General features: G+C 40.6%; 2 protein-coding genes and 1 long non-coding RNA gene across 3 annotated transcripts; all 3 read left to right on the forward strand.

Moving 5' to 3' along the window:
• Positions 1–103: 103 nt before the first annotated feature.
• LOC135427118 (uncharacterized) lies at positions 104–1167 on the forward strand. The gene has a single exon (XM_064680543.1). It carries the CDS (start codon positions 173–175, stop codon positions 902–904), a length of 732 nt encoding a protein of 243 aa, XP_064536613.1. The 5' UTR covers positions 104–172; the 3' UTR covers positions 905–1167.
• A 1799-nt stretch (positions 1168–2966) lies between these two features.
• LOC135427074 (uncharacterized) lies at positions 2967–4121 on the forward strand. The gene is made up of 3 exons (XR_010435980.1): positions 2967–3508; positions 3564–3708; positions 3776–4121. It is a non-coding gene; the product is annotated as an uncharacterized LOC135427074 (long non-coding RNA).
• A 4674-nt stretch (positions 4122–8795) lies between these two features.
• Positions 8796–11072, forward strand: Adgf-E (Adenosine deaminase-related growth factor E). The gene is made up of 3 exons (XM_064680556.1): positions 8796–10172; positions 10242–10685; positions 10741–11072. Exons 1-3 carry the CDS (start codon positions 9210–9212, stop codon positions 10933–10935), a joined length of 1602 nt encoding a protein of 533 aa, XP_064536626.1. The 5' UTR covers positions 8796–9209; the 3' UTR covers positions 10936–11072.
• The last annotated feature ends 360 nt before the right edge of the window (positions 11073–11432 follow it).

An 11432-nucleotide genomic window follows, 5' to 3' on the forward strand; every position in this document is an offset into this window, starting at 1 on the left:
CTTCTAGGTTTTTTTTTTGGTTTTTGTTTATTTGTTAACATAGAGGCCTTGAGATTATTGTCAGATTTGTGTCAGACTAACATAGGTGGTGTGCCAAGGCTTTTTTTTTTGATATTCGAAATCAGGCGTTTGGCATGAAACAACACTAAATTTACAGTTTGCTTTCGAAAATATGAATAATTTACGTAGCTTAAAAATATCATCGCAAGTCAAGAGCTGTGCCAGGCTTGCACAGCCAATCCTTTGGTACTCGAGTGAAAATTCCGAAAGGATCAAGATGTCCGCTGAATTGCTCAAGGAGAAGTTGCGTCAGAAGTTACGGCGCGAGACCATGGTGCGCACGCCCTGCTATTTAAGGCTGCGACGATCCGAATATAAGTGTCTGGCCTATCAAGAAATAGTGCCAGATCCCTGTCACCCGGAACCGTGCGCCGTACCTATGGATGTGAAGGGATATAAGCCGACGGACAAATTAAAAATAAATTATCAAAGGACTTGGTGCGAGTTCAAGCCGGCACCGAGACGTAAGCCAAAAGTGCGAAGAATCTATCCGGAACTTGAGCGTCGTAATGCAAAAGCATTCCGGGGTAAGCTCTGCACCGCTTGCGAGCCTGAAGATTGTGAACTGCCGAAAAGCCCTCGAGCCCCGCCACCCAGACTTTTTCCGGTTAAAACACTGCCCTGGCCCTGCTGCAAGTTTCGTAGTGTCACATGTCGATCTAGCAAACCGGATGGCAAATGCTACCCTGGTCGCTTGCCCTCCTGCTGTGTGAAGCGCCAGACGCCGTATCTCAGCTTTTCCGAGTGCAAGAAATTTGAGCTGCCGCCACCAGTCACTGTCTGCGAATGCGACCAGAAACCGAGCGTATGTGATATGTGGCACTTTTATCGGACTAAGCGTTAATCCCACATGTAGGGAGCTAACCCACGGAAACGCTTGTTATTATCCATATTGACAGGTCAAACTAAATTACTTACTTTGGCCAAACAAATTCAAAATTTTTAAAATATAATTTACTTGCCTAGCAACAACATAAAATCAATTATGACAAGTATTTGATCTCTACCGGGACTGCAAATGTATCAGAAGTCAGCTTCTCGGCTTTGTAAATGAACAATATGCTTCCCCCAAATTATATAAAAATGTGATCAGGCTTCACTCCAGAATTTTCAGCTGTTTCAATGTGTATTTATTTGAAGCGTTCCAACAAATGGAATGAGCTCAAGCTGTTGCTGGAGCCAGTGCATCGTAACTATTCTGTAGTCCAGATAGTTAAATGACTGCAAATGCCGACTAAGCAATGCGCATTGTAACTTTTCCCTGCGACTTTTTACTATTTAACATGAACTGTGCAGCAGTTCCAGAAGCTTTAAGCTATCACTGTTTTTCTACTAGGATCTGGATACTCCAGATAGTTACGAGAAGGAATGTGCGTTGTAACTTAATACTGTGGTTTTAAGTATATAACATCAACTATGCAGCAGCAAGTTCCAGAAGCATTGAGCTTTCGCTGTATATTAACTAGTCCAATTACTGTATATTCCAGAAAGTTTAGTGATAGCTTAAGCAGACTGAGAAATGTGCATTGTAACTCCTCTGCGACATTCAAAAATGTAACATGCAGTTTGCCGAAGAAACTGAGCTCAAAGCTTTGGCTCGGCTAAAAGCTTCTGGTTATTTTATTAGTAAAAGTGTTCTTGCGAGAGGCATGTTTCAGATACATTGCACTTTTAAGTATATAAACTCAGATATATATATAGTATATATTTAATTGCTAATTCTGCTAATTCCTGTTACTTTGCTGCCTATGTGTTGCTCATAGCACTACCGTCAACTAAAATCAAGTGCAATTTGAAGTTGATGTTAATGGTGGTAGTGTTGGTTGATTCCGAGTTGCCACTTTAATCGAATAGGATGCCGCATCTAACATCCGTTTGTCAGCTACTTTTGCTTTATGGGACGCTTCTCGAAATGCTGAAGTGTACTTCTGCGCCTGGTGGCATTCCTAAAAGGGATTTGCATGCCACTGAGATGTTTATCGCAAATTGTTGCCCTCAACACCAGCACTCTCGTCGTCGTCGTCGTCGTCTGGGCGCACAAATGTCAACAGCACAAAGCGCTGACGTTTACACTGAAAGTCACTTTGGATGCCAGACAACAGCAGCAGGAGCAGCATGCAGCTGCAGCTATGGCGTCCCGGCTAATGAAAAGCGCCAACAAAAATGCAATGCATTTTTATTTTCACTTAATTTTTATTTGAGTTTTTTATTTAAATGCAAATGTTTAGCCTGCGAAGTGCACAGTTGTTTCGGCCATGTTTAATTGCTACTGACTTGGCATTGACATGAAGCTGGCTGGCTGGCTGCCTCCAAGCGCGTTGCCACTCTGCGTATCCTGAAGCTCACTTGTAAATTTGGCAAACATGTCTGCTTGTTGTTTTTGCTGTTGCCTTGGTGTCGTTGTTGTTGCTCTGTTGTTCAGTTTGTTCGGTTGTTGGGCAAAAGTATGCCCCAGAGTGACATTTCGCACAAATGAAATGTATGGCTGAAAACTTGTCTATTTGGGCCCAAGCAAATAATTTTATTATGAAACTTTTTTATGCATGTTTGCCTAGCCGTTTTGCCCCTCCATCTACTAGCTGTGGCACTTCCGAGCCAACTGAGTTGTGCTCTGTGTGTCACACAAGTCACCACCCAAAGCAAAATGAGGCTTTACGACAGCAAAGGGGCAGCGACAGGGTTGGGCAGTCGTGTGTGGGCTGTCTAGCTAGAAGATATGTCTAAAAGCTATCCACAAATTGTGCATCTCCAAAATATGCGCTCTCCACAACGGAATGGAAATACGGTCACACTGATACTTAGTGAACATTATTAACCGAATGTACGACATTAATGCAGAGCAGTCCGTTAGTATTTTTTTAATTAAGCTGACAAATATTTCAGCGGACACACTGATGTCTACAGAAGAGTTGTAGATAACACTAGAAATATGGGCACACTGTCAACACTTCACATAGTAACTTTGAGTAATTTAAGTAACATCAAATTTAAGTACCTTTAAATTTAGGCTGTCAGAAAAAAAAATAAAATAAAAACGAAAATATGCCCGCAGCGAAGAGTCAACTCTGTTGCCGTACAATTAGCTGGGGACCTTAATTGCAGCTGCACTTTAAATGCAGTCGAGGTCTTTGCCGTTATTACCTGCCAGCCGTTAGCCATTTGTTGCTATTTGCAGTTTGCAGCTTGCAGTTTTGTTGGTTGCAGTTTAGCCTTTAAGCTGGGCTCCAGCTCGCAGCGGTCTCCAGCAGTCAGCGAACTGAACTGAACTGCACCCACATAACCATAAACGTAAAATGCCACTTTCCCTTCTTCCATTTTGTATGCCCCTGCGGTGGGCATTACAATTTGGTCAGGCAATTTGTGACGCATAGAAGAAGGCATATCCGATTGGGTCTTATCCGTCAGTACTGTTGGCCATATCGGAAGACTTTGTGATTTAGCTGTCATGGTAATTATCATTCGTAAATTGAGTTCTTGTTTAAAAGACGTTTTTGTTCTTCCAGATTGTTCACCAAGTTCCTTACACAAATCTTATCAATTTCGTACCAAATATAAGTATGATACGAGAATACGAGTATAGTTAGAATTGGTAGAGAATATATTTTTGTTTTTCCTGCATTTGCATTTTCAAGCCACAGGAGCACAAGGGTATTTAAGCTTCGTCATGCTTAAATTCGTCTTGTTCTTTTTTTTTTAATTTCTGTTGTTGTTTTAGATGGCTACACTTTATACACTTTGTTGAGTCTGGTTCGTGGTCCGACACTAAATGCCTGCCAGCTTGGCCATCGTTGTTGCTGGACTGTTAATATTATTTTATAATTTCTTTTATTGCTGCTATATATGGCCTCTGGAATGGCAGTCATATTGTTTAAACACAGCCCCCACCCAAGTGCCAACTGTTTAACAAATGCAGCCATTGCCATAAATATTGTAAGTGGCGGCTGTGGAGCGATTTAACAATGTTAAGTTCATTTATGCAGCTGTGATGGACGGAGCACATTTAATGTAGATGGGGTGTAGGGAGGCACATTTAAGAAATAAAAATGTCCTAATTAAATTCATTAAAGGCTTAAATAAAAACAGAAAACAGGAATAGAAAGGTTAGAAGTATTTGAATGTGGTTAAGTAATGCCTAAGTTTCTGAATTGCAAAACTGAAAGCTATTAGATATGGGTATTAGAGTATTACATAGAATCTCCCTATCTATACTTCACTGTTATTATATATTATTATAATATTAAAATATTTCCAAGCCCTCTAATAAAAAGAATCGCTAAGCAGCTGTAAAGAAATATGTCGATATATATCTTGAAATAACCTGAAATAGCTCTCAACGCTCAAGTAATGCGTTGGCTTTAAGCACTTTAGCTGCTGCCACAAGTAGCTGCGATATTTTATTGACATTTATTTGAGATGGCCAACAGGAAGACGCAGGCAAAACGCGTCCAATGCTATTGACATACTCGTAATTCAAATAGGCAGCAAACGTGCCGCGCAATTCAAAGCGTCAAGCGCGTCAAAATGTAAATTGCTTAGGTTAGGGTATGGTGTGAATATAAAGGCGAGGGTAGCTGTCTACGTGCTGCTTGTAGACAAATCAATTTGACAAAACGCAAAAATTTGTAATCAAACAGTTTGTGAGTGCCTTTGTGTGTGTCTTTGCGTGTGTGAATGTATGTGTGTGTGTATTTATGTGTGTGTGTGTGTGTGTGTTAGCACAAATTTTTGGCTATTGTGACAATGACAATGAGACAAAGAAAAAGACAACAGGCAACAGATAAAAATGCCAGCCGCAAGCTTAACAAGTAGACGTCAAGGTGACGGGCTGCGGGGGCAGCCATTGTTTCCAGTTAAGCTGCCATCATAAAGCCAGTGGGTAGGGAAGGGGTGGTGCCGAGTGGCAAGTGGAGCACTGGCATCGACTACGAATGCTGCGCACACACTGCGCGCTAAAGAGTTTCAACAACTGTTGGCAACGGCGCGTCTAAATGTCGCTCATTTTGGCCAACAGACATCACGAGCGCGGCAGTAGCTGGGTGGCGGGGCTGGTGGTTATGGGATGGCGGGGGGTAGGCAGTCAGGGCTTTGGCTTATCTGCAGCTGTTTGACAATTGCCATGGCGTTGTGTTCGGTTTAATTATGACATTAAATGCGAGTTCATTGTGTGAAGCTGTGCGAGACTTTTGGGTGCGCACAAAAGTATGCAACAGTTTTTTTGCTGCCTTGCCTTTTACTATTGCATGCAAATATTTTAGCCTGCTGTGTGTCTACATGTGTATGCATGTGCGGAAATTATACGTTGCTGTTTTACAACAGACAGCAACACACCATACACACAATCACAGGCACACAAACACAGACAGTTGTTGAGCCTGGCAAAGTCAGCATAAAAAGCATTAATAGAAATTCATATTGTATGCGAAATGTGGTAAGCGGGTAGCCTACATAATAAACCCATTTCGTGCGGCTTTAAAACGCCATTTATGAAACATGTGCTAGCATTTATGCATATTAAATTAGTTAGCTTGCCCCGGCACGAAAAATAAACTGGCAAAAGGCATCCAAAGTGCCACAATAAACTGACATAAACATAAACATACACAAGCCCGCACACATAAACACACTCACACACACACACACATGCACAACATACAAATTCCAAAGTGCGAACCCTTTTTTATGGGGCAACGTCTCCGACCTAACATTATGCACGCACAAATGGCAAAGGGCGCCGGGTTTGCAGCTGCTTTTAGGGGCAGCCATCAGCTTCATATTCACACACATTAACACACCAAAATGCGCAATAATGAACCAAAGCAATACGCACATATTTTACAAGGTAGAATATCCCTACAATAATACGCATTTATCATGTATAAATTTTCCATAATTTTTATATAAAAACATAATTTCGGTTGAGTACCCACGCATTTATATCAACATTACTCGATTTTTAATCTATCAAAAAATAAGGTTAGGCTGTGCAGACAGAAGGAAGACTTCTTTAATCCTAAATGGGCTGCAGGCTCATATTTCCATTCAGAAATATGTCAAACCTACACCTATTTTGAGGATCTAGATCAGTTTTCCCGTCCAACATGAAAAAAATGAGTATTTTTATAAAGCCCTGGTTTGGTTTTTAAAATTAGCTTTGATATTAATTTATTATATTTTAAATAATTATTTTCTTTATATAAACATTTTGTCTTTACAATTATAATTATATACTTGGCAAATCCTGGACCTCACCCAATTCATCCCACATCACCTTAACAAATGCTTTACAGTTTCTTTTTGTTTTAGTAAATGTTTTGTCCTTTAAGGGTTAAAGTTAACAGAATATCTACAATTAAAAAAACACAAAAAATATTATTATGAATATGTATATGTATAAAATAGTTGGGTCTCCTTTGTGTGCGACTTAAAAACGCATGTTGAAACTTTTCAAGTGTGAATTGCTCTTCATTTTTACTGCAGACATAAAACTCGTTTCGCCTCGCGCACATTTTGTTGCCTACTTTTGTGCGCAGCAAAATGTAAGGCAGTTGGTGAGTGGATATGAATGAGTGTGTGTGGATGTGGATGTATGTACGTTGAATGCGCTGGTGTAAGTAAGTGTATGAGACGCAGTTGTTACAAAAAGAAACATAAAATAAAATGGCAACGCCAGAAATGTTTTATAAAAATTTATATGAGCATAATTTGTAACAGACAAAAAGAGGGGTAAAAACAGATGATATGCAAGGATGTGCTGTGTGCCTATGTGTAGACGGCGTGAACAGAACAGACAAGCAAGCTGAAACTGAATTCAACTAGGGATTTCCATTTGGTAGCACACAAAACATGTGCGAGCACCAGAAATGTGAACTCATGCAGGAGTATAAAATAATGTTTAATTATTTATTATATATTTTTCAATAGTTTACTTTAAGAAACAATAGCAAAAACTTTTATTGGAAGCTCGGGTTACGGTGCTAATTAAAAAAAAAAAACATCGCCCTACTTTGCGATTCTCATGAATACAAGTCTAAAAGGTCTTCCTGTTTTGATTGTAGTTATTTTTATTAACAAGTTGTGTTCGCAATCTAGTAAACTTTTCTTTGCTCATCTCTCTAATAAACTATCTCTCCTTTTTGTCTCTCTCTCACAATATCTATCTCCATCTTCTTCTTTTTTCCTTTTCTCTCTTATTTTATTATTTTTTTTCCTGCTGACTCCAACGCAGTGCGTACCTCTTTCAATTTATTTAGTGGTGTGTATATATGACTCTACTTCCCTTCTAAAAGATGGCAATAAAACAATTGTGCGTGTATGTGTATCAAGTATTTTATAGATAATGTAAACTATTATATTTCTGATAATTAATTGACACAAGTGCCATCTCCAGCGCTTCTACCTTAATGATTATAGTTAATATAATCGATTTAAGACTAAGTGCAAACCAAATATCAGAACAAATAGATGTTTGCAATATTAAGGAATAGTTTGCTTTAAAGTTTGTCAGCTAAGAAGGTAACTTCTTTCTCTCTCTCTCTCTCTCTCTCTCTATCTTTCTCTTGCACCTTCTTTCTCTATTAGCACACGAGTTAGTCAAATTATAGAAGTAGCTGTCCTGACTGAGTTGTTTGTATCCTTATTTTCTAAAACAATTGTGCGTGTATGTGTATCAAGTATTTTATAGATAATGTAAACTATTATATTTCTGATAATTAATTGACACAAGTGCCATCTCCAGCGCTTCTACCTTAATGATTATAGTTAATATAATCGATTTAAGACTAAGTGCAAACCAAATATCTGAACAAATAGATGTTTGCAATATTAAGGAATAGTTTGCTTTAAAGTTTGTCAGCTAAGAAGGTAACTTCTTTCTCTCTCTCTCTCTCTCTCTCTCTCTATCTTTCTCTTGCACCTTCTTTCTCTATTAGCACACGAGTTAGTCAAATTATAGAAGTAGCTGTCCTGACTGAGTTGTTTGTATCCTTATTTTCTTTTTCTGGTATGCAATTAAGATGCAAATTGTTTTTACACGAAATCAAATTCTATGCCCTGGCAAAGTAAAAGAGCTGCATATCAGTTTGCCACTTGACGCTGTTGTTGTTGCTGTTGTTGCTGTTGTTGCTGCTGCTGTTGTTGCTTAAATGTCGTGCAAGTTTTCAAGCGAAGTGCACTACGTATGCAATCGACACATGTGTGCAACAAAACTCGTTAACACTTGAAAAGTTTCATGGCCCTGGGCAATTGTAACGGGCTCTGCTTGAAATGCTCGCTGCATGGAGGCCACTCGGGGGTGGGGAGCTTACGAAGTAACGTAATGCTGCTAAAAAACACTTAAGCAAAATCTTGTAAGCAGCAAATAAATCAGAGTGTGTGTGCTACTTGGCATGAGCAGCGTGGGTGTGTGTGTGTGTGTGCGTGTGTGTGCCTGTGTGGGAGCTCACCTTGACTAGAGCTTGGCCTGGAAACAAACAAAGTTCAAGTACGTGACACAACTCTAACCAAAGTGTTGTCTATACACATTTAAGTGGTTTCTGGCTTCGCTTGCGTTTTTGAAAATCAAACCAAAAGTTTACGTTTAATGACAGTTCATTTGAAAAAACCCAATTTAAAGTTAAGCTCGACAGAAAACAGACTGAAAATGATGTAAAATTCACAGAAAACAAATTATGAAAGAGCTCAAAAGATATCGAAAAATGTAATCTGATTTTTTCCATTCGAATAGGCCTCACACTGACTAAACAATAACTATTAACACTTAGTAGGCTATATATTTATAAAAATAAATGTACTTTTTGCGATAAGGAGGCAGTTTCCAATTTGGCTTGACCTGTTGCGATAAGGAGGCATATAAGGAAATCTAGTTCAACCTTTGGAGGACAAATGACACTCATTTCAATATCCAATATCAGGCAGATACTCGACATTAAGAAATACAAAAATCAAATTTGCTGGTGGATTTGAATCGGTGACTTCTTTACTTGCCAGGAATGCAACTGTGACCACCGGTTGCTGTCATTTGGAGCTTTAACTTTCCAAAAGGCCGACTTAGAGCTCACTTTTGATCCACAGTCAGGACAAACTTGGATATTTTGATAAATATTTTAGGACTTATCCTTGACTGAAAATTCGAATTTAGACAAAAAAATTAGATGTCGCCAATGATTCGGTGCTTCGTTATTTTTGGCCAAATGAGGCGTCATTTGACAGGCAGCGCATTCACTCAGCTAATTGGCCAAAGCAACCTGCGCAAAAGCTCGCCAGCGGATTTTAGGAAACTACGTGAACTGGTTTGCACATTGGAGCGTTTTGGGACTGTGGGCAATGACATACAGCTGACCAATAAAGAGATCGAGGTGAACAAAGTGATCATGTGCCTCAAGATGGAGGAGTACAATAAGGGCATCGATGATCCCAGCCAGTTTGTGCCGGGCTATCACATCTTTGAGCGTCTGGGTAAGATCAAGGAATCGCGTTTGTTCTTTCTGCTCAGCAAGATGCCCAAGGGTGGCGCTCTCAAGGCACACTCCAGGTCCATGTGCAGCACCGATTTCCTCATCAAGCTGACCTACGAGAAACATCTGTGGGTGTGCACCACGGACAATGGCTGCAAACTGCGAAGCTTTCTCTTCTCCCAGGAGAAGCCAACTGATACGCCAATCGAGGGCGGCGAATGGCAGACCATGGAACAGTTGCGTGACTATCGGGGCGAGGAGAACCTAAACAGACATTTGCAGAATGCTTTTAGCATGTATCCAACGGTAGAGAAAACAACAAGTGCCGCCGCCTGGCAACACCTGATGAAAATCTCTTTGCTTATCGACGGGCTACTCAGATATCCGCCAGTCTGGGGTAAGTACTTCTACAATGCGCTTAAGGAGTTCTACGAGGATGGAGCGCAGTATGTGGAGGTGCGCACAAGGCTGAAGCGCTTATACTGCCTGGATGGCACCAAGCTGACGGTCCCGGAAACTGTTAAGGTCTACCAGGAGCAGTTGCAACGCTTCAAAGAGGACTATCCGGACTTTATAGACGCAAGAATCATATATTCGCCGCAGCGTCGCGCCACAGTCGAAGAGGTCGGCAAGTTTGTCAATATGTGCATTGAGCTAAATGTGCGTAGAACTAACTAAAACTTATTCCAATTTGTGCTCACTTAAACAGTCGTAACTTATCCATCACAGAAAGAGTTTCCCAAATTTGTGGTTGGCTTCGATCTGATTGGCCAGGAAGATGTGGGTGACCCGCTGTTAAACTTTGCCGGTGAGCTGCGGAAGCTGCCGGCCCACATTGATCTGTATCTGCATGCGGGCCAGACCAACTGGTATGGCACACACGTCGATGAGAATCTCATAGACGCCGTGCTGCTGGGCACCAAGCGCATCGGCCACGCCTATGCCATAACCAAGCATCCGCTGGTGATGCAGCTGGTTAAGAAACTAGGCATTGCCATAGAGGTTTGTCCCGTTTGCAGCCAGGTACTGCAACTGGGCGCCGATTATCGCAATCATCCTGCTGCCTGCTTGATTGCAAACGATATACCCTTCGTCATCTCTTCCGGAAATCCCTCGTTTTGGCGCACTTCTCCGCTCTCACATGACTTTTACATGGTCTTTTTGGGCATTGCGGTGAGCTTAAATCCCTTTACGAATTTGGCTTCACCCAACCTGGTTTTTTCATTAGCCCATGAACACGGACCTGAAGTTTCTGAAACGCATATCCAAAAACTCCATTAAATATAGCTCTTTGCCCGATGAAGAGAAGGCGCTGGCAATGACAAAATGGAAATCCAAATGGGAGAAATGGATAGATATAATCTTAAAAACCAAAGATCAAATACTCGCGGAGAAAACGGAAAGTAGCTCAACAAATGCTTAAAGTCCAGAATAAGTCAGTTTGTATTATTGTCCACATGGGTTAGGTGGAGGGCCGCACTAATTCGTAATTGTTTTAGTCAGTTCAAAAGGACGAATATGTGCTGGCAGCACATATAAATAAAATAATAATAAAATTAAGGGCTTATCTTAGAAAATGTTCACAATAATTGTATCATCTAAGTGGTAAAACTTGCGCAGAGTTTTTTCTCTTTTATTATATCCGCTGGGAGTTAGATCTTTCCGGGTCGAATGCTTTACGCTATTTGGGAAACTTGAAAATTGTTCTAAACTTGGCTAAAGGAAATGGCCAGTCGCACACTTTTATGAGCTGCCGCAAATTATTTGACTTTTCGCCTTTTTGATTATCAGCAGCAGGCGAAACCAATAAGTTTCGCCGTTCAACTTTTTATGTCGGGTTGCCGGTGGGATTGCCTAGGATTGAGGATTGAGTTGGGGGTTGATGTTGGTGTCAAATGTAAATGTCATAAAGACAAGGAT

Source organism: Drosophila montana, unplaced genomic scaffold, assembly GCF_035044405.1.
Source record: "Drosophila montana isolate Dmon_TW-CO22-7 unplaced genomic scaffold, ASM3504440v1 contig_2127_1, whole genome shotgun sequence".
NCBI lineage: Eukaryota > Metazoa > Arthropoda > Insecta > Diptera > Drosophilidae > Drosophila > Drosophila montana.

Bases quoted from the DNA above. Each gene is read 5' to 3' on its own strand.
- LOC135427118 (XM_064680543.1), top strand. From the start codon at position 173: ATGAATAATTTACGTAGCTTAAAAATATCATCGCAAGTCAAGAGCTGT.
- Adgf-E (XM_064680556.1), top strand. From the start codon at position 9,210: ATGTCGCCAATGATTCGGTGCTTCGTTATTTTTGGCCAAATGAGGCGT. The intron at 10,173-10,241 runs GTGCGTAGAACT...TATCCATCACAG, and splicing joins ATATGTGCATTGAGCTAAAT to AAAGAGTTTCCCAAATTTGT. The intron at 10,686-10,740 runs GTGAGCTTAAAT...TTTTTTCATTAG, and splicing joins TGGTCTTTTTGGGCATTGCG to CCCATGAACACGGACCTGAA.